This window comes from Nannobrachium achirus, assembly GCF_963921795.1.
Source record: "Nannobrachium achirus genome assembly, chromosome: 10".
In the NCBI taxonomy this organism is placed as follows: domain Eukaryota; kingdom Metazoa; phylum Chordata; class Actinopteri; order Myctophiformes; family Myctophidae; genus Nannobrachium; species Nannobrachium achirus.
The window spans coordinates 40,023,098-40,046,434 of record NC_137819.1 but is presented as its reverse complement, the minus strand read 5'-3'; the positions used below and the strand labels follow the sequence as shown (position 1 = coordinate 40,046,434).

The 23,337-nt window shown below is 43.5% G+C and overlaps 1 protein-coding gene across 1 annotated transcript in view; it reads left to right on the top strand.

Annotated features, from left to right (window-relative positions):
- The window catches only part of LOC308293038 (uncharacterized protein), a gene marked incomplete at both ends in the record, with an annotated part of 240,708 nt that overhangs the window by 57,517 nt on the left and 159,854 nt on the right, over positions 1-23,337 (top strand). Inside the window, 2 exon segments of the mRNA XM_080735468.1 lie at positions 1,900-2,087; positions 13,826-13,966. Coding sequence (XP_080591594.1) covers positions 1,900-2,087; positions 13,826-13,966 — 329 coding nt within the window.

The following is a 23,337-nucleotide window of genomic DNA, read 5'->3' as shown; positions in this document are numbered from 1 at the left end:
TTTGGAGGGATGACACATTCAAACTGCCATATTCATGGGCGTGGTATACAGTACTAGCAAACAAAATAGCATACCAAATAGCATACCAACTCCACCGTGCTTCTGAAACTCGTTGCATGAATGTGTTTTGGTTATCCACACAGGGATAGATTTGAATACTTTAAAATCTCAACATAAATGGGAAGAAACTCAATTTGTATTAAGTTTTATTGGGCTTTTATGTTTATACTCCTATTTCTGATGGGCTTATATTTATCAGTCACAGGTGGATGATTGGACTAGTTTAACTATACGGTGCATTTCCCAGTAACTTGTGTGGGTAGAAGCACAACTTTCTGAATGATGTGCATTACAAGTTAAGCTATTTTTTTTTATCATGAGGCTGGGTACCTTGACAAAAGCTACATCGCTACTCTACATCTTCAGTGGCACATCCGATGTGAAATGAAACATGAGTTTGTTGTCCATTATCACAAGAGATAATTGACATACGTACGTACATACTTACGTACGAGAGAAGTCGTACTTTTATTCAGTCACAGACACATTGCAGACCGCATTATGGCTTATTTTTTTAGAACACCTGTAAGTTAGTATCAAGAGAATGAGCATCTGTACTCATTTAAATTTAATTACTGTAATTAACCAGGACAAGGCTCTTCATTTGCGTATACTTTGTTCTTTTATTGTTATTTATTTATACACATTTTACATTAGCGTTCACGTGTAACAAGAAACTCTTAACCACTGGGAAAGTCAACAACAAGTGTTTCAGGATACAGATCACAGATACAGGAAGCATCGCCTTCTCCATATATGGCTACTGCCAAACACTGAACAGTTACAGACTTTAGCCAATGCCATAGCTCTTGGCTTTGGCATTCTTGCAATATGCAGGACACGCACGCACGCACGTGTAACGGAGGTGATCCGAACCTCCCCACCCGGGTTCGTACCCGGGTCTCCCACGCGAAAGTCCAATATCTTAACCACTAGACCAAAGAGACATCTCTTTGGTCCGGGGGAGATACTAGACTTTTGAGGCTTCAAGGCTGGGGCTGCGACTCTCTCCATCACACTCACCCCCCTTTGACCTCCTCCTACGGGGAAGCCCGAATCCGGGTCACGGCACCAATGTAACGGAGGTGATCCGAACCTCCCCACCCGGGTTCGTACCCGGGTCTCCCACGCGAAAGTCCAATATCTTAACCACTAGACCAAAGAGACATCTCTTTGGTCCGGGGGAGATACTAGACTTTTGAGGCTTCAAGGCTGGGGCTGCGACTCTCTCCGTCACACACGCACGCACGCAAATGCACACATGCACGCACACACACTCCTACACTTTAATATCTAAAGTCAGATTATTCAGTAATGGATACCTTTACTTATGGAGAAGCTGTCAACTGGTGTAAGTTGTTTGTTGGTTCTCTGCAGCTTCTATGTTAATTGTTGGGGCTTTGAGACGGAACTGAGCTCTCACAATCATCCAGACAAAAAAGGTTAAGTCAAAGTTAAAGGAATAGATTCAAAGAGGTTTATTTGTCACTCACTCGTATACACGTTTTTTGTTTTGTTTTTACTTGATCCAATTTTAACCCTACAGCATCCCTATTCTCAGGGGAACATTGTGGAAAATACCCGCAGGATATGCAAACTACATTTTGCAGATCTGTTTTTCCATATTGTATTGTCCGTGATCTAATTTGTAGACTATTGGAAATCGTCTCTGTTGGGTGAAAACCTCTAAAACTGTAAACTTTTCCTGGTTCAACATTCAAAACGCCATAGTATGATGATGTAAAATATCAAATATGGAGATAAGAGTTTCTGCCCAAACTGATTAAATGGACGTTTAAAACTCTCTCTCTCTCTCTCTTTCCCCCCCCCCCCCCCCAGGTGCGTCTGCTGTACTGTTCCCAGGAGGAGGCAGAGCAGGTGTTCCGGGCGGCCTGGGCGGCCGACCAGGCTAGTTCCAGCCACATGTGGTTCGCCGTGGGGCCGGCCCTGTCCGGCCTGGGCCTGGAAGGCCTGCCCAAGGCCCTGTTCGCCATCCGCCCCCAGGGCTGGAGGGACGAGGCACGCAGGTACTGTAGGGTGCTTGAGGTTGAGGTTTGTGTGTTTTTTGACTGATGGGGTCAGGATTTATTTGATTTGCAACACAGAAAATATACTGTATATACAATACATGCATAATATACTATTTCTTTCCATGGGAAAGAGGATAGATGGTTGTTGCGCCGAATTTAGCTAATTTTAAATCCCGGGACTTTTCTGACCTTATCCTGGGCTTCCCGGGAAAAAAAGAATAAAAGAAAATAAAGAAAGTGCCCACTAGAAAGATATGATCGGATATGTTATCCTTTCACCGCGTCCACAGGGGCTCACTTGTCATCAGAACTTCAGGACTCACTGTTGGACCTTTCATCCGATCCGACATTACATCCACACTGGAGGAATTACACAGGACTGTCAAAAGCAGCAATGGATTTTCATATCTTTGCGGGAGGGGCTGGGGGCCACAGGTCCAAATATGATTATTTTGGAACACAAATAAATAAATACGATCATTAAGTATAACAAAACAGGACGACAAAAATCTCATATGGATGCTACTACTTATGTGAAATAAAACAATTAATACGTTGATGGATGGAGCAATAGAGGGGGGAAATATAGAGAGTTGGGGAAAGTGTTGTCTCGCGTAGCCAGACAATTACAATCTCCGAATGCTATAGCACAGTCTGGAAACTACACCTGACATCTCTTCATCAGTTCAGTTCACAAAAATATATTTAAAAATATCTTTACATTTTATTTAAGAATGTCCATTTTTGATAAGCAGCTAGCTATATTATACTGTATGCTTATATTATTTTTGATTTACAGTACATGTGACACATTTGCGACTGTAAAGATCAAACAGAAGCAGGGAGGAAGCGTCACATTGGCTTTATCCTCTGATCATTTTCAGAGCTTCTGTCACTCCAGACTGTATGATGGAGGCAGTAGAAAACTGTGGAAGGCAACCGTCTGGCTCACGAGACTAGGGAAAGTGGGAAACATGTTAATACTCTCTCTCTCTCTCTCTCTCTCTCTCTCTCTCTCTCTCTCTCTCTCTCTCTCTCTCTCTCTCTCTCTCTTATCTGTTCTGCTCTCTCTCCATCGTTCTCTCTATCTGTCTTCATCTGATATATCTGTATGTGTGAATCCCAATGTGTTATACGTTTGAAGGTCTGGAAGGTGCTTGCATTTTGCACGAGGTGCTGAGAAAATGTTTGAATTCATCATGCAGTGTAGTTGTTCCAGCGCAATATCTACAGAGAGTGGCTCTTCTAAACGTGTTGATAATCTGCTGAGACTTCAAGCAGCTGGAAAGAAACATGCTATACTTCAGTACATGCACCTTGAATATATTTAACGTGGCCTTGGATTTTGACTGTCAAGGGAAGGTAGGATATGAGGATATGACATAAAACAACCCATTCGCCAGAGAAGAATGTTATCGTTTTATTTGTCTGCAAACCACTGATATGTTGAGTCCAGGCCTGGAATGTTGCCATTTCAGGGGCAAGACCACTTGGCCTTTGGTGTTGATGTCCATTTGTTTAGGTTGCAAAAGACATATGCCAGGGCAGGACGGCCATCAAATAAAACGAGACTGTAGTCGATTGAAATAATTAATTGAATTTAAGGCCACGTTCTCACCCAAAGTCCGTTTAGAAGGTTCGGATCAGGGACCAAATGTTTACATTGTTGCATTTTGAATTTGGTCCGGTTAGCGTTCACATGGGACTTTTGTTAAAAGAACCAAATATGTAAACAAGTGACACGTGGTCATACAGGCGGCTGTTGATCTATTGACAGACTAGGCGATTCCTATGGAAAATTACTTCACTGCCAATTCATTTTGTGTTATTAATCACAGACGCTTTTTAAAGAAGCGAAACTCACGCATTTCAGGCAGCAATTAGCGATGGACGACTCTCTCTCTCTATCTCTCTCTCTCTCTCTCGCTCAAAAAATAAATAAAAACATATATAAGTTATTAAGCCTACTTCATTTAACAATAAATAGCCCAAGAACGCGTGGCCAAATAAAAACATAATAAGCGTCACCGTTTCCACGTCTCTCTCTGTCTCTTTCTTTCTTTACAAGCAAGCAACGGGTCCATAAAGATATTTCTATCCTTATCAGGTTGGAAATGTGAAGCTAAATTAATAAATTACCTAAAATAATGCATAGGCCTACTCCCAAGTCGCGCATGCTTATCATCAGGGTCCTTTTAAACCACAGGATTAATTTAGCCTTGAAACATAACAGCCTTGCTAAGGAATCCTATACGGTACGCTACTATCAGACCGTGTTATTATAAGCTTGCAAATCAGTTATTTTTGCGCACCGCACACGATGACTATAGACATCTTACTACCGTCCCAACAACAATGTGAAAAGTTTGAGTCATGGACGCCTGTCCTCAGGGGAACAGCGAGAGAGCAAAAAGAGAGCGAAAATCCTAATTCCTCGAAAGAAAAGCCAAGTTTGACATTTCTGTGCTGTGGTCGTTTGGATGAAAGTTGTGCACACAGCGCGCCTCATCCTTCTCCTCCTGTGTTATACACAAGATGGTGACCTTACTTTTATTTGTGACTGTATTTGTGTCAAAACAAACAATAAATCACTCTGTTCGGAGAGTGACCCCTGGAGTCACCTCACACGATGTGTCACCAGTTTCCATGTAGCTAACAAGACACCGCAGCGCCGGCTCACAGGGAGAGGAGATTATACAATCATTAACCCCTAGCCTACTGCAGGTCATGAAGAAATATTAGCGGTCGGGTCATATCAATAATGAAATTCATGCTTTTAGAACTAATTATTAATTCAGCTTCACAACTGCAAAACAAAGATTGATGTGTAGTCTCTAGCCGAAGTTACAATTGCTTCACGAGTTCCATATTGTTCTTCAATGAACAACACACAATGCAGAATGTACTGTAGGCTGATCAGACCTACGTTTGGTCCTCTATAAAGTCCGGCTCCGTTCACACTTGCAGCCGACCGGACCATGGTCCGTTTGGAAGTGGACCGAGTCCTGCCTTTTCAAGAGGACCATGGTCCGGACCAAACAAAGGGACCATGGTCCCTTTGCACGTTCACACCAGCGGACCAAAGGAGAAAGAGGACCATGGTGAACACACCCTAAGGGTTAAGGATGATTTTAAATGTAGCCTAATATGTAACTACTGTAACTGCAGTGAAATAAATTAATTACAGTATTTACAATCTGATCCATTCTCTGCCCTGCACAAAATCTAATTTACCGGGGACTCGAGGGAGTTATAATTCAGCTCAACAAAAGACATTGATTGGTGTCTACTTGGCAAGAAAGAGAAAGAGCCAAACTGAGGGGCAACAGCGGCCATGGCCTTCGTGGCCTCCCTGAAATTCCTGCCCTGGTTCAGTCTGAACTTTGTAAGGCAGCTGCGCCATCAGCAGGTGGCTTGAGCCCCGTAAGGTTCCTCCTGAGCAGGCCGTTAGCCAAGTGGTCGCAATGTGACCCCTTTTCCACCAAAATAACTTGGTGAATGGTTAGAAGGATGGGGCAGGATTGGTATGTTTGATGGGGCCATCAGGTAGACGCTAACGTTCCAAGTAAGTTGAGCACACTCTTGCCGGTATGCACAGGCATTCCCAGCCACATGGTGTAATACAAGATCCTAAGATTTCTAAGACATCCTAAGACAGCCAAACTCTCCACTCTTCCCTGATCTTTCCCTGGAAGTTCACTGAAAAGAGACAGGTTTTCCCCCTATTTGCAGCTGATTAGCCTTTGTTTGAAATTACACTTCTTCACACCACCTTCACCATTTCACACCTGGCAAATGTCACACTTTCTCCATAAAAATATTTTGATTTCTCACAGACTTTCCCATGCCAATGGCAGGCCCTTTGAAATTCTCAAACATCACATCTGCATGACTGCTGTGAGGTCAGCTGAGCACATCACAGGGAGCTACAGTATCTCTCGTCTCTCTTCTCTGCAGGACATGATACCCGAGAGCATGTGCTTGAGCTGGGCAAACAATAAATAAATGAAGGACAAACATCATCCTATAGCAGTTTGTGATGATGTGAAATGGCGAGCGCTTGAGATGCCTAAGGCCTCTCAGCCGAGAGAGAGAGAGTTGAAAAAGAGAAAACGATCCGAGCACTCAGAAATGAAGCGAGGAGAGGGCGTAAAATCAATTTACTTGAATCATATTTTACCAAAAAATAAACATGTTTCGACCAAACATGTCTTCATTAGGGCAACTAGCAGAGAACTCAGTTATTTCCCCCTGTGGCTGTCAGAGCCCTAAAAGTAAATACAAAATAATGGAATGCAACAGACAAGTTACTCTTCTTTCATATGTATATATGCATGCCTATCATTTGCACATTTGACTTTAAACTGCTGCTAAACATAGACAGATTCAGGATATGTCATGCCGCTGTTTGTGCACTTTGTGTGACACAGCTGCTGCTAAAAGATAAGGTATTGTATCTGTACATTGCACCTGCACATTTTTGACACTGCTGTTTAAAGATAAGATACTCTTCAGGACAAGAAAGCCCCAACTCTAACTTTTATTTCTATCGCATCTATGGTTTCCAAGCGTCGATTGAAATATGGAATCGTCCCTAAAAGACCTTTCCCTTATTGAGCTGATAAGGGACTTACTTTTGTTCCTTATTTTTAGACACACATGACACACATCTTACAAGTTCAAATGGCTCATCTGCATATCGTTGTTGTCGGGTGGAAACCTTGTATGTATGGGTATGGGTTGGCCGCTCTGACATCACGGTCTGGCTTCACTGTGATGTCACAATAACAGCATCCCTTTTATGCCCATATATGGAGTTCCCTGATGTGATCAATATTAAGCCCATATCTAACAGGACTTCATATGGGAATGCCCTTATATGGACGCCACATCGGCCACATACCACACTAACATAATCCATATATGGCCAAGACAGATGGCCAAAACTGCCCATATCTGTGTGGCTGGTTCTACAGACAGGGATTTCCATGTATGGGCATAACAGGGTATGATGTCAGATGTCATAGACATCATAGGACTTTCACATAATGAATAACTGAGTAAGCATGTTTGGGCTCTCACAGCATATCTCCATATACAGTAAATGGATCTCCATATATGGGTACCATTGGTCTCCATATATGGGTAGATGGCCAAGAATTGGCGTGACCTCGCCCTTTACTAGTATACAAAAATTGTACATGTTTTGTGACTTATTCTGGGCGTCTCTTATTTTTCTTGGAAATAACGGATGCCTGGCTGTGTTTCCTTCTTTTAATTTCAGGTATTGGCAACCCTAATTATTATTTTTTTTGTATCCTTATTTATATTGACTATCTGTATGTTTATTCAAAGTTTTTATTTTTGGGAATAAGAAAAAAAGCCCAGTCTCAACATTTGTATTTATGTATTGCCATTTTGCAGAATTGTCCGTACAGTGACAAGGTTTTCTCTAGTAACCAAGCCTCATTAAAAGACAGGGAAAAGAAAAGGTTGCTCATTATAAAAATATACAAGTCACAACAAACCAGAGATGGGGATGGGCTACTGTAGGGACCTGACCATACAGGCCGCCCTCCACTCATAATAACAGGACAGGTGGAGCTAGCCTCCACCCATGTCCTGTTAGGCAGTGGTGGAAAAAGTACTCATATTTCTTACTTAAATAAAATTATCAATACTGCAATCTAGAAATACTCTGTTAGGCTGCCCTCAGACCAAAATACCTACGAGAGTGGAATCCGCGTTCCGCCAATGCATTTCAATGAGAAGGCGGCAGTTTCATGTCAGTGGAGGATATCTGCGCTCCGCGCAGACCTTGCGTTTATGCTGGAGCAAAGAAATTCTCCACGCAGATTCTGGTTTCCCCCCTCTGTCCAATCGGGTGAGTCGAAGGCGTAACATTCCGAGAATCAGGAAGGGACTGGGAGATGTTTTGTTTTGATCAAGAGTCTCATGCACCCGGGGCACGGTGGCGCAGTCAGTAGTGCTGTCGCCTCACAGCTAGAAGGTCCTGGGTTCGATTCCCGCCGGGGGACACTGTGGGTGCTGGGGGCGTGTTCCCTCCTCCGCGTCATCAGTGCCCACACCCTAGGTGGGGTTGGCAAAAGGGCCTTTCTGTGTGGAGTTTGCAAGTTCTCCCCGTGTCTCCTAGGGTAGATACCCTCACAAAAACATGCAGTAATCCTGGTCTCTATAAAGCCTCCCCCTGGCCAGCCGGGGCGCCTGATGGAGGGGAATGGAACTGGTTGGAATAACGTGTTCCTTCCACGCGCTACGTCCAACCGGGGAAGCTCCCCCTGTCAGGTGATATAAGAAGCGGCCTGCTCACTCCTCATGCATTGAAGGAAGCATGAGCTCAGTTCGGGGCCCTCCCCAGGTTGGCAGAGGGAGAGTAGAGCCCAGGATCACAGCTTAGGCAATTGGCACCGGGTGAAAAAATGGGTTACAAAAATCGTGGGATAAAAATTTAGGAAAAAAAAAAAAAAGAGTCTCATGCACCCAAACTCTTCTCTTTGTTGCATCTCCCCTTCCAATAAAGCAAGGGCGAGTACCCTTCGCCTGTCCATTATAGAGTTGACACGTAAAATATGATGAGGATCGCTACGCTAGTGTAACAGGCTACAGGGAGGGAGGGTGCGGTGCGGGAAGTGAGTGACAGGGGCGTCACTGGCTTTGGGACGGAATATGCTCTCTGCGTTTTTTGCCAGCCGTGCACCAGAAGAGTTTATCCACTGCCGACCATATTTTGGTCTGAGGGCACCCTTACAAGTAAAATGTAATGGAATAAAACATTTACTTGAGTAAAAGTACAAAAGTATTGGCATCAAAATGTACTTGAATGTCCTATTTGAAGTTTTCAAATGTATGAAAATCTTTTGAAAATAGCAGATCTACAAGATCACAATGCGTCACGATGTGACGATAAGGTGAGCTTGTATATCGGCTATTTTCAAATGTCCGAAATAGGGTTGAAGTGGTTAATGTATGTTTTTTAATAATAATCCAAATCTACAAAGTAACTAGTAACAAAAAGTTTCAAATAAATGTAGTGGAGTAAAAGTACAATATTTGGATCCGAGATGTAGTGAGTAGAAGTACAAGTATTGGAAATTGGAAATACTCAATTAAAGTACAAACACCTCAAACTTTTACAGTACTGTACTTAAGTAAATGTACTTAGCTACTTTACATCACTGCTATTAGGTGGCATTGAAACTGCTGAATATGGATGTTCATATGTATATGGTATTATGTAAATGTGTTAGTTGATGGAAGGGGAAATGACATTCATTTGTAAAAAAAAAAAGAAAATAAAATCATGTATTTTGGACTTAATGTGGCCAGTCATTTATGATGCATCTACAGTACAAGGCTTCATCCCCAGCCGACTGCCATTCACATCCATTATGAAATAAAAGTTAAATAATATTCTGATTCACTGTCCAGTGGTTTGCAAGATTATCCCAGGCAGAAACAAACAAACAACCAACCCTGTTGGAAAATTAGAAACAGTGTGTCATGGACGGTAGAGACATTCAGTATGTCATTCATTGTCTTATCTAATATATATTTTTGTGTATTACATGTTCCCTATAGTCTAGTTTTCTTACTTTTGTATTCATGTCTGCTCCAGCCAGCCGTATCTCATTCTGCTGTAAATCCATGAAGGGGTTTCAAGAGTACCTCAGACAAATTAGTATTCAAATGTCACCAGAACTCAATTCACTTGGAATTATTACAATACAAATAAAAAGCGATAGACTATTCTCATCTGACAATAATATGTGACTGTTTAGTGGTTGCCATATTCACAGTAGTTGATCGGGACAAATTGACATCCCATAGACCGGACAGATGGTAGCAATGGCATGGTTATGCTGTGGGTTCACCAAATGCCTGGTTGTCAGAGAGACACCACAAACAGGGTCACTTACATAATACACTACCACAGTCATGGACATTATTCAGTCCGTAGTCAAAGCCAATAATATTTGGTCAGAGCAAGAGCATTCTACAGTCAGTAAATCTTGGCTGTCATATGGTGGCAGTCAACGCACTCTCACTCCCAAGACGGAAAACGGGTGACTTATTGGGAAGGATTTCACACATTGTAAAGCCCTACGGATATATAAATGTACCATTTTTATCATGCTTTGGTGCATATCAGTGGTGTCCAAAGAGGTCTAACATACGGAATGTGTTAAACACCTGGAGTGTCCGACCGTTCGATATGCAAAAGGGTGTCTTGCACATACAAAACATACTGTATCTCCTCCTGTCATTTTGGAAGAGAGCCCCCCCCCCTTTATTATGCATAAAGGAGTGACGCGCATACTTTGAGATGACCCGCAAGGTGTGCTTAAGATAACAAGCATGCTGCTTTTCCCGGCTGGTGCGCCTGTTTGATAAATAACATGCATATTCCAGGCTGCAGCATGCATTCCAAATGAGGCGCAGAAGGCTTACTAAAACTATCCCTCCTGTCTCTATCTGTCTGTTCCCATTTCACTCTGCGGATCCCAACCGGTAGAAATATACCAAAAGCAGGCTGCTGGTTATAAGAATTGCAGATACAACGCGTGCCGGGAATATTTAAATATAGGTCGTATTAAATCACAGCTGCCACACAGAAACCTTGTATAATCCTTGTTTCAGCATTTATTTATTTATTTTTGGGGTAAATGAATCTTCTACTTTGTCGTTCTACAGCGTCACACGACAGTAGCAACAATAGCAGATCTACGAGCTCACAACGTGTCGCTACGCTGTCTGTGGGCTTTATAAACACTAGAGGTTCCAAATGCCGCATAAAAACCTATTGTTGAAGTGAGCAGTGATATTTATGAGTTAATTTCATAAAGCGTTCCGCAAAGCTAGGCCAATGTGACCCCTGGGTGTACAACAAACTTTGGACACAGCCAGATGTTGGAGCTTAGCTCCTTTGAAAATAAATAAACGTGCTTCTCAAACATTCGATTAATCGAAAAAGTAATCAATAGAATAGTTGCTACGAAAATAATCCATAGTTACCCATGCATGTCTCTGCTTCTCTCTCTCTCTCTTGTTCTCCCTCCATCCCTGGGCAGGGACGAGAGGCAGGGGCTGACATTTCTAAAAGGGCTTTTGGTGAAAATATCGAAAATAGCAGACCTCCAAGCTCACAACGCGTCACGCTGCGATGCGTTGTGAGCTTGGAGGTCGGCTATTGCCGATGCTTGATTTCCACACAGAGAGGGAAATTCTTTCAACATAAGATGCTGAATTCAAGTTCGGGAGAGTTTGGACAAGGCAATAATCTTGAATGCTGCCTTTGGGTATTGCATGAAAAGAGAATTTGCGTTTCTTTCACCATAGTAAAAACTGCATTCATGGTCTGGAGGCCGAAACTTTATTTAGCTTTACTCATCAACTGTTTGTCATACAAACTTGTGGGTGGTGTCAATTAACTTCATTAAGAGTCCTTCACCTTGATTGGTTTAACTTTGCCCCGCCCCCTCCTCTGATTGGCCAAAACTTTATTTGGCTTTACTCATCAACCGTTTGTCGTACAACCTTGTGGGTGGAACCAATGCCACTTACAGGCCTCTTTGTGTATACTGTGACCTGACGGTCGCTTATCTCCCGATTAGGGAGTCTTATTGGTTACAGATGGATAAAAGGGCTTGGGCTCAAGCCCCCTTTGATGTCTATATGTGCACACATAGACATGCCTGTCCCTGGGTCATTGGGTTGTGTTCTATCATTAGCACGCTAAGCGGCTAGTACACATTTAGCAGACACATTCGGCACAGAAAGCAGAGAAAGCACAGTGTGTGTGTAGAGACAACATTAACGCCACCTGCTCTCCATAATAAAACACAGTGACCATGCAGCAGAAGCCTGTGGATCCCATAAGGGACGTCTTATATGGAGATGACCCCCGCCGTCATCTGCACTTTGCTTGAATGCTAACCTACGTTCTCCGACACAGCTGTTGCCAATTTGTATCCTGGCACGGCACGTAAATGAGTTATCACATTTTAGATGATCAAATGAAACGTAGTGCAAGTAAATTCATAATGGCCTATAAATATCACGGCCAGCTGTATCTCTGGCATCAATAAAACGAACGCATCTTTGTGAAAACGGCTACACTGTTTGAATGGTGGTGGTGTTTGATTTATTTTTTTGACGCCATGGCTGGAGGCATTGTTATGCTTCTGGGTTGTCTGTCTGTTTGTCCGTCAGTCCATACGTGAATGTACTGTACATGACAAATCTTGTCTGTGGCAAATTGTAGATTTTGTTTTGACATCAATATAATGTACAGTATGTACATCAATCTTGCTCTGTTCTTATTTTGACCATATGACCCAATTACTGAATGTCAGTCTCGAGGCATTTGGCACAATGACAACTTGAACTCGAGGATGAAGTGAGTAGGAGTAGGTGGTCAAAGGGCAATACAAAGGTCAAGGCCACTACAGTGAGGTCACAAAACATAAGATTCCTTAAATCCCTGTTATCGTCTCTGTCTGTTGGAAACCTCATAATGTCCAAAACTGTTACTTTTCAGGTTTCTCTTTTTTTTAAATGTCTAAAGTAGCAGATCTACAAGCTCAAAACACGTTGCTTAGCAAGAATGAATTTAACCCATTGTTTGAGCCAAATCTGGGTTGAATGTGATTTGTGGAGCTCCCTCTGGTGTTGTGACGTCATTGACACTTTTGAAGTAGTTAGACGGGTACATGGGTGTCAATGAGGTGTGGTCGTGTATCTTGTAGACCAGGCCCATTGCAAGTTTCTGTACTCTGTCCTCTACCCATGAGCCAACCCACCCAATGAGTTGTAGATGTAAGGCCAAGCAGTAGCCCGACCAGTTTGTTTTCTATTGAGACATTCAGATTGTGTCAAAGTTCATGTCTCACCTAGACGCGGGATCTCACACGGATTTTGACGGTCAAGATCAATTTATCCTCTGAGCAAGCAGGCAGGCTCCATTAGCTTAATAGTAAAAACAAAGTTACACAGTGCATCAGATGAATCTTTCCACCACTGATGTAAATGACATTATACTATTGTCAGGACTGGGGCAATGTGAATTCATCCCACATCGCTTAGCACCTTAGTGTGAATATCCTCATGGACATCTTGTCCCCGTTTCCCTGTGCTTTATCAAAGTGCTTCACTGTCCAGCGGCCATCTTGGGCTGTCAAGATGATGAAGGATTTGTCTCTCCTCCTGCTGCTGCTTTCCAGGACACTTTATTTTATTGTATTTTTAGCTCGGTCTGATATATCCCCCCACTTGTAAAATTATAGTTTCTGGGCCTGGTGACCATGTTATAGCATTGAAGTTATTGTTGCCAAAGCTTAACCACTAATTGTTGACCGGAGTCCCTCAGGGCTCTATGCTAGTGCTGAACCACTCAATGTAGTCTGACTTGATATGTCACAGTTACTTAAAACTCTCAAAAATGCTCAATCTTGCTCTTTCTCTCTCTCTCTCTCTCTAAAAATTTCAGAATGCTTTAATAGCATGATAAAATATGTTTTACATTGACAAAGCATACATAGATATAACATAAAACAAGTCACAACATCACATATACAGAGAGACAACAAGTGAATAACATAACATACATTCTAATAACTCTCTCTCTCTCTCTCTCTCTCTCTCTCTCTCTCTCTCTCTCTCTCTCTCTCTCTCTCTTTCTCTCTCTGTCTGTCTCTCCTACCCCATATCCCCTGCAGACGTATAGCCAAGGGAGTGTCGGTGCTCACCCATGGGGCCATGGCGCTCCGCAGGGACCTGGGGCCCGGCAGCCGTGGCCAGTACGCCGGCAACTGCCAGACGGACGCCAACCTAACACAGAGAGTGCCAAACAGAATCAGGTGAGACGAGCCGGCAGGTGGTGGGCGGACAGGCTGGGACAAATGAGAGGAGAACAAACGGTGTCTTTGAACCTCCGCATAGTCTAGGGTGACCATATTTTCAGCCGCTCAAACCGGGACGCGAACCACTGTTGCCTAAAACCAGGACCCTCAAAGCAATGAGCATGTTGCTGTGCACGTGTGTGCCCATTCTCTAACTTTTGTGCACGTGCACATGCGCACTGCAGGGTTGCATACAGGCAGTGAGTGATTAACAAACACCCTCAGCATTGAATTCAGACACGCAATGTATTTGTTCATGTTTTCTGATTGGTCAGGTGAGCATGTTTACATGAAAAGAACATGATAAATGTCTATGCAACCTACTATGAAAACAGCTACTGTTATTTTAATTCTGCCAAAAACCGGGACATACAGTATTAGTGTTTAGAAATATTTGTCAGGACACCGGGACACGCAGCTTGAAAACGGGACAGTCCCGGCCAAACCGGAACGTCTGGTCACCCTAGCATAGTCACAATACAACACCTCCACCTTTTTCTGTCGGTTACGTTTGCTGCTCCTTGTGTGTGTCCGTTTTCTTTTTGGAACCGGCAGTGTTGTATAGGTGATTTAATGTGTGGGGAGGACGCTATTTTAATGACGTCACACGCACATCGCTTAACATCTACTCTACTAGAGTTAACAGACCAATGATATGCATCCAGGCTCGTTCCTATGTTAATGCAGGCTCGTGGGACACTACAGCTTTTGTAGACGTTGTTGAGGTGTGAACTTAAGGGTTGTTTTCCATCGATGCATGTGTGTGCGCGTGTTCCTTCTCAAAAATATTCTGGATGGCGTGGTACTGCGTGACACGAACCAATGTGGCAGCAGCGGATTTACTGTAAGGCACCGTGAGGCACCGGCCTTACCTGAGTGAAGCTGTGCCTTCCTTCAGCCATGGGCAGTTGTTTGTGTGTTGATATAAATACTGTAGGCTGTATCGCCCCTCGACTCAAGGTCGACAGACAGCCTCTCTATATCCTGCATGTTGCCTCCGAAGGCTGTCTGGTGGATGTCTTGAGCCTTTTGTGTATTCTGAGATTCTCTTGTCATTAGGTGTGAGGGTGTCTGTCCGTATCCCCATTCACAAACCCGCTTTGCACGTCATGGCACACACGCACGCACGCACGCACGCACGCACGCACGCTAGGGTTTTCCGATTAATCGATTTTTAATCGAAATCGGGATTTTTTCCTTTGGACGATTTAAAAAATAAGAAATCGTAAAATCGATTTTCACTTTAATTAGGGTAATTCTTACTCATTGGAGCCTTGCACGGGGCAAAAAGTGCACATCCCGGTCCTCCTAAAGCAGGACGACAAGGTCCGACACCAAATTAATACTACTTTATCTCTGATGTGTAATTTCTTTGATGCACGTGCAGCACACGTCAGACTGGGCAGGGCTCACCACATTAGATTTTGCTATTTGGCTATATAAAAAAATAAAAAAATAAAACAATAATAAAAAAAATCATGTCCTTGCATTTTTTAAATGAAAACAACATAGTTGAAACAATGTATTATTCTTTTACCAAAAAATCGAAATCGGAATCGAAAATCGACTTTTCTGAGAAATAAATCGAGATTTTATTTTTAGGCCACATCGAACAACTCTAACGCACGCACGCACGCACGCACGCACGCGCACGCACGCACACACACACACACACACACACACACACACACACACACACACACACACACACACACACACACACACACACACACACACACACAGTCCCCACTGTCCAGGTGGAAGGACAACTCACCACCAACACCCGTGTCCTGGTTTTAACTTTTTTTGCGTTAGCCCGCGACTGTGTAATTTGTTATTGGCTGTTGTATGTTGAACGATCTCATAAGTCGTATCAAAGTACAGTAAGGTGACCGTTGACCGTACTGTATGTTTATGACAAAGCCTATTGTAATATATAAGCTAAAAGGTGGAAAGACATAAATAAATATAGAGAGTATGCGCATGTATCAAGTGAATGGCAAATCGAGTGGCAAAGTGAGTTGCAAAGTGAGTTTAGCGTTGTTTAATGCAATCAGATAGGACTTTGCTGTTTGGATGTATGAGCTGTCAAGGCTTTTTGCAAGAATGCGATGAGAAGAGGGGAGATGAAAGAGGCCGAGGGGAATGTAGACAAGGAGGAGGAGGAGGAGGAAGGAGGAGACGATTGGAGATAGGGAGGAGGGAGACTTTGTCTTGCCGCCGTTGTCATTTCCCTGTCAGTGTGTCTGCGGGCATGGCGGCCTCTTCGAGAGCTCTTTCTGGAGCTGTCACATTCCTTTGGACAGCTTGCGGATCATGCCGTACGTTGCTGGATGGAGACCAGAAGACTGCAGACTGGTAGAGCCTATAGAATGAATCACCAGCCCGTGTTCTCAAAGCAGCTTATATACTGTCTCATCTGAAGAAATCGTGAACGTCCGAGATCTTCTTCTGAAAGCTGGAGTTATCCTTTATAAAAGCCAGGCTGATGCCCCTCACTGGGAACAATGCCCATTGGGTATTGGGTTATTATGCAATGACTGGTGGTTCCTCCCTCCAGCGGTTATGCAGTGTCATTTGGAGTGTTAGACCGATATATCGGTAACCGATATAAATCGGGCATCGATATGCCCTTATTTGGTCATATCAGATCATATCGGTATCGGTGCAATGTCTCCCCGATAGAAAAATAAATATATATATTAAAATATCAGCACAACATGTGTGATGAAGGTTTGTAACAAGCCTGGCTTGTCCTCAAAGTCATTATCCGACACGCTCGGACAGGCAGTTGGACATACTATACATGTCTCTGTGTCACTCTTTTTTTCTCAGACATCTTGACTGACGAGTAAAAAAAAAGTCAAGTCTTTAATAAAGACATTGGTTTAAGAAAGCACCTGTCTGTCACTGTACCTTTGCATATTGGGGCAAAATCTTTGCACAATCCTCACAAAAAAAGGCCTGTTTTCATTATGCATACATTATACCGGTTGCATATCGGTTATCAGTGACTGTCCCCTCTCTCGAATCGGTTATCGAAACGGACAAAAAGAAAAGCCTATCGTCGGACACAAGTCATTTGTACCCGTTGTTGTACACGAAGGATACATGAAGTATACACACACTCACTCACAAGTAAACTGGAGATTTTTTATTTGTATCACAAATAATAGATCGCTCTGTCAGGTGGAAACCTCATTATGTCCAAAACTGTTACTTTTAAGGATTCAAATTCAAAAGTATCAAACGTAGCACGTAGCAGATCCGGCCCCAATTGCTGGCGCGACGGTCTGGGCACCTAGTTACGCTCAATGTGACAGATACGATAGATACGTCAAAGTGTATACTTCAGCATGCCCATGAACCATGACCTACTCACTCATTGTAAATTCACTAAGTGTCATCCAGACTAAATATGGTTGGAAATGTAAACAGACAGAAAGACGGATAGAGACGTCCTGTCGTCCTCCAATCCGTTAGCTTGTGAAGGTGAAGAGGTACATTTTGGTCTCTTCTCTTCTCTTCTCTTCTCTTCTCTTCTCTTCTCTTCTCTTCTCTTCCCTTCCCTTCCCTTCCCTTCCCTTCCCTTCCCTTCTCTTCTCTTCTCTTCTCTTCTCTTCTCTTCTCTTCTCTTCTCTTCTCTTCTCTTCTCTTCTCACTCCGTCACACTCAGAAGCACCGGCCTCTCAATCGCCTCATTTGTCGTCGCTGGCCGTCTATCACTCTGGCAGCCTCTCCACTTGGCGGGACTCGCCCCGCTGCGGTGCAGAGTGACAGTCCTTGGGACGGCGGGCGTGAATGACACCTGTGTCATCATCTGACTGTGTGTGTGTGTGTGTGTGTGTGTGTGTGTGTGTGTGTGTGTGTGTGTGTGTGTGTGTGTGTGTGTGTGTGTGTGTGTGTGTGTGTGTGTGTGTGTGTGTGTGTGTGTGTGTGTGTGTGTGTGTGTGTGTGTGTGGGTGGGTGGGTGGGTGGGGTGGGGTGGTCTCAGCTTTTGTCAGATATAAGAAGGTGATCGTGTCGTAATCTGCAAAGTCTGATTGTTGATTCTTTTATTTTATATATTTTTTCATGATTTTTCTTACCAAAATAGCTAATACAAGTTCACATCATGAACCTGGCTATTTTATAATATACAAAGTATAAAATAGGGTTAACCGATTTAGTGCCATTCCCGAGATATCTCGCGAAATTCCCTTTGATGTTCGCAGTGCCATTCCCGAGATGTCTCGCGAAAAGTAATATATTACTGTAACGGCGGTTATCCTACCGGGTACATGCGCGGAAGGTCCCGAGACGATCTCCCTCGCTGATTTATCATCATCACGGATCCACGAGCACAAAATAGTAATCCCATAACATTGAGGCAGACGGGGAATCTCATCTTTAATGTCCATTATCTCCAAACAACACTTTCAAAGCGAGGATGGCAATAGATGCTCGCTTATAAAACACATGTTGAAAAGCTCCGTTCCGCAATTACACAACACCACGTGGACAATGACCGCTTCCTGTGAATGACGCGATGACGTCAAACCGGAAGTGTTTAAGCTATGGACTTCTGGCCTTCAAAATAAGAGACTGGCCGTTTATGGAGCCAGCGAGAGGCACTCTGGACATTTTAATCCGTTAATTTCTGGGGCACAAAATGGGTTAAAGTGGTTAAAGGTAGAGTATAAGTGCTATTTTGTTTTGTTATAAATAAAGTTTAAAGAGAAACTATAGGTAACTTTAAAGGGATATTCCACTTTCAAAAAAACTTTTGGGTCATTTTATCATCTAATCAGGCTTTTATGAACACCCTGAACAGATTTGAATTTGCTTGATTGAATATTTTGATATTTGATGTAAATATTATCAGGCCCTCCAGGCCCAGGGCCTCTCCTCATACACACCCATTGTAACTTCAAACTCCATTTTAACCATGATAGATTCATTAAAAACACCCATTATTTTTTTCTGGTGACTCAAATACCATCCTAATATGTGAGCAGGCTGTGTTTTTTTTCAATAACTTTTTTCATTTATTTTTAATAATTCTTTGAAAAAATGGAAAGAATTAAATACAATAAAAATGTATTAAAAATAAATGAATAAATGAATCACTGCTATAGAGTGTTTGTTCAGTAACATGGGTCTCCATGTCTCTCCAGCGCTTTAATAAAGGGGCAATACAATTTCAGGTGTGAAAGCCCATTCATCAGCTTCAATTTTATATAGTGTTTCAGTTTCAATTCATTTCCAATTTGACTTGTTTATCCTGTATCCTGTGTGAGTTATCTCTCCTGAGTGGTTGAAATTGATATGTACCGACCTGAAAATGCCTTTTCTGTTTAGTAAAGAGCTGGAGAGATGGGGAGACGTACCCATGTTACTGAACACTCTGTAATGGTTTGCTATCTGGACCAGGGACGTAGATAGATAGATAGGTACTAAAAAAAAAAGTGTCAAAAAAGCTATCACAAAAAACATGCAGAGAATATTAGAGAGGCAGGGGCAGACATTTCTAAAAGTGCCTTTTAGTGAAAATATTGAAAATATCAGACCTCCAAGCTCACAATGCGTCGATGCGTTGTGAGCTTGAGGGTTGCTATTTTCGGTACTTGTTCTAAGCAAAATCAAGTGAATACTGGAGATGTGGCAAACAGTACAGCATGACTTTCTACACAGAGAGGGCAATTCTTTCAACATAATGCTGCATTCAAGTTCAGGAGAGTTTGTACAAGGCAATTCTCTTTGATTGATTGATTGATTGATTGATTGATTGATTGATTGATTGATTGAAGACTTTATTAGACGTTTGCGTAGAAAAAGGTACTGTACAGTTTCATGACGGTACAGTTCACTGGTACAAGGTCAACTAAAAGGAGATCCTAGGAAAGCACTTGGCTTATTTACACAGGAAACCATTGAAGTATCTCATATAACATTGAATGACAGACGGATAGAACACAGTACTATGCAGTAGATATAGTTAAAAAAAGTTTAAAAAAAAAGTAAATAAAAATAAAATAAACAGTGCAAAAAAATATACAGTAGGTAAATGAATGCTGCCTTCAGTTATGACATGGAATGTGCATTTCTTTCACCATAGTGAAAACTGCATTCATGGTCTGGAGAGGGCAATTTTTACAGACGGGTAAAAGGGCAGGGGCTCAATGTCGATGTCTATGTGTGCAATCTGTGCATGTGCCTGATCTGGACTGATTTGAATGTGGGCAGGCATTAACCACTTGAACCCCAGCATCCATATCGCGGGCAAAGCTTTCACAGAAATGACTGAAGAAAACAGTAAATCGACAAGATTACAACGCATCGCACCGAGGTTTCCTGACCTCAATTATACCCCCAAAAACTGAACAATTTCAACATTCATTCCATTCAGTCAACTAAAAGTAAACAAAAACTAACACATTTCAGATGACTAAAATATGACTAAAATAGTCTAAACTAAATCAGAAATTGCTTTCAAAATGTTGACTTAAATAGCAGATTGAGGTACTGTATTGTATTATGTACAATAGCTGTATGTAGTATGTATTGTAACAGGCTTGGGCTAGTTGAGAGAGCTTTGTGGGTGCAGTGACACAAACACAGGATTTCAAGTCCCCTCTGGCAAGTGGCCAGGGCATTTATTAACACAAAAAGTCACTCAGAAAAAGTCAACTCAAAGTCTCTGTCCCTCTCTGGGAAATAAACCGTTTTCTTTGTTTGGGGAGCACGCCTGCTCTCCTCACACTCCTCACACACTCTGGCCTCCCCACACTCTGAGGCCTTGATTTTCCCCTCAGCCAGGTGTGTGCTAGATCGGCATTGGTTGGAGCCAACGAGCTGGAATGTAGGTGGCCCCTATCACCATGCCCCTCACTCTGTCCCTGTCCCACACCCCATTACACACCCCCCTCCCCAGTGTGCGCCTAGTCGGAGGGGCGAACGATGTCCAGAGGGCGTCCCTCCGGGACAGGGCATCCGCATTCCCGCGTTTGGCTCCAGACCTGTGAATGACAGAAAAGTCTAAATCCTGCAGAGTGAGAAACTACTCTGGCATTTGTGTCCTTTTTCTTGGTCATCCATACGAGGGGAGCATGGTCAGTTACCAGCGTGAACCTGCGACCCATGAGGTAGTATTGGAGCTGTTCTAGTGCCCACTTAATGGCAAGACCTTCTTTTTCCACAGTGGCAAATGCCTTTTCCCGGGCATCCAGTTTCCTGCTGACATAAAGTATGGGATGCTCCTCACCTTGAAACTCCTGTGCCAGTACTGCCCCGACCCCCACTTCAGAGGCATCCGTTTGCACAATAAATTCTTTGCTAAAGTCCGGGGTCATCAGGACTGGCCGCGTACAGAGGGCATCTTTCAGGCGTTGAAAGGCACTTTCTATTTCCTCCGTCCAAGTCACCATGTGAGGCCGAGATTTCTTCGTCAGGTCTGACAGGGGGGCAGCTATTGTGGAGTAATTGGAAATAAAGCGAGAATAATAAGAAGCAAGACCCAAGAAACTTTTTACCTGGGCCTTGTTGACAGGTCGGGGCCACTCTTGGATCGCCTGGACTTTGCGTTCCTGTGGTTTCACATTTCCTCGTCCTATTGTGAAACCAAGGTACTCTGCCTCTTCGAGACCCAGCTTACACTTTTTGGGGTTGGCTGTTAGGCCGGCCTGACGAAGAGCCTCCACCACTGCTCCGAGCCGCAGGAGATGGTCCTCCCAGGTCATGCTCTGTATAACGACATCATCCAAATATGCAGCAGCATACTCACGGTGGGGTTTCAGAACTCTGTCCATCAGTCTCTGGAACGTGGCAGGGGCCCCGTGCAGACCAAAAGGCAGAACAGTGTAATGGTAGAGTCCAGAGTGCTGATGTACCGGGCATCTCCAAGGCGGTCAATGAGTTCATCCACCCTGGGCATAGGATATGCATCAAATTTTGAAACATCATTCAATTTCCTAAAATCATTGCAAAACCTTTTCGTTGAGTCAGGCTTGGGTACCAGGACCACTGGGCTTGCCCATTCACTGAACGACTCCTCGATCACGCCCAATTTCAACATCTTTTGGACCTCCTCCTCAATAATGGCTCGTCTGGCTTCTGGGATCGGGCGTGGAGACTGTAGCCATATCGGGCCATTATTTCTTTCTTTAGTTTTTTATAATCTCTGGCTTCTGTAAGGGGAAGGTCTAGAAAGGCCTGCTGTGCAGGCCCGGTGAGGAATGGACCTACCAGCTCTGACCACTCAGTTCCTGGCCAGCCCTCCCGCATAGCAGTGCACTCAAAAGACACCAGATAGGCCTCCACATCATCACTGTCCGTCATCTTCGGCAGGAACCGACTGGGGCTAGGCTGGTTAGGCTGGTGGGGGCCAGGCTGAGAAGGTCTCCCTGCTACTGCGGTCGCCATTTTCTGGTCCTCAGCATGGAGGAGGCCATTTTGCCTTTGTTGTTCAGCCAGCATTTCCCGTGACAAAGCTTGCTGCTCTTGAGAGATCCTCACCAACTCATGCAATACCGTATCCATTCTGTCGATATTGTGCTGTCACTACACCTGCTCTCTACCCGGATTCTCCACCAGTGTAACAGGCTCGGGCTAGTTGAGAGAGCTTTGTGGGTGCAGTGACACAAACACAGGATTTCAAGTCCCCTCTGGCAAGTGGCCAGGGCATTTATTAACACAAAAAGTCACTCAGCAAAAGTCAACTCAAAGTCTCTGTCCCTCTCTGGGAAATAAACAGTTTTCTTTGTTTGGGGAGCACGCCTGCTCTCCTCACACTCCTCACACACTCTGGCCTCCCCACACTCTGAGGCCTTGATTTTCCCCTCAGCCAGGTGTGTGCTAGATCGGCATTGGTTGGAGCCAACGAGCTGGAATGTAGGTGGCCCCTATCACCATGCCCCTCACTCTGCCCCTCACCCCATTACAGTATGTATAGCAGTGTGCAGGTTGGCAACCCACACACTTGCAATCAAAATCCATGTGAATCCAACACAACACTCTGCAATGCATTATAGCTTAACTGTTTAAACCCCAGCATCCATATTGTGGGGGAAACTTTTCACAGAAAATAGCTGATCTACAAGCTTGAAATGTGTCACCGGTGACACATTGTGAATTTTTAGATCTGCTATTTTCAGCTAAAGATATTATTTAATATAGATCAAATACAGAGAAGTCACTAGTATAGAGCCCTGAGGTTCTCCAGTCAGCCAGGTATGGGTTTCAAGTGTTTAATGAGCTGTGCCAGATGATCCATAGTCTATTGCATTGGTGGCACCAGACAATTTCCCGCATTGGAAGGCACAAAAATAAATAAAAGGAAATTGTTTTCGTGC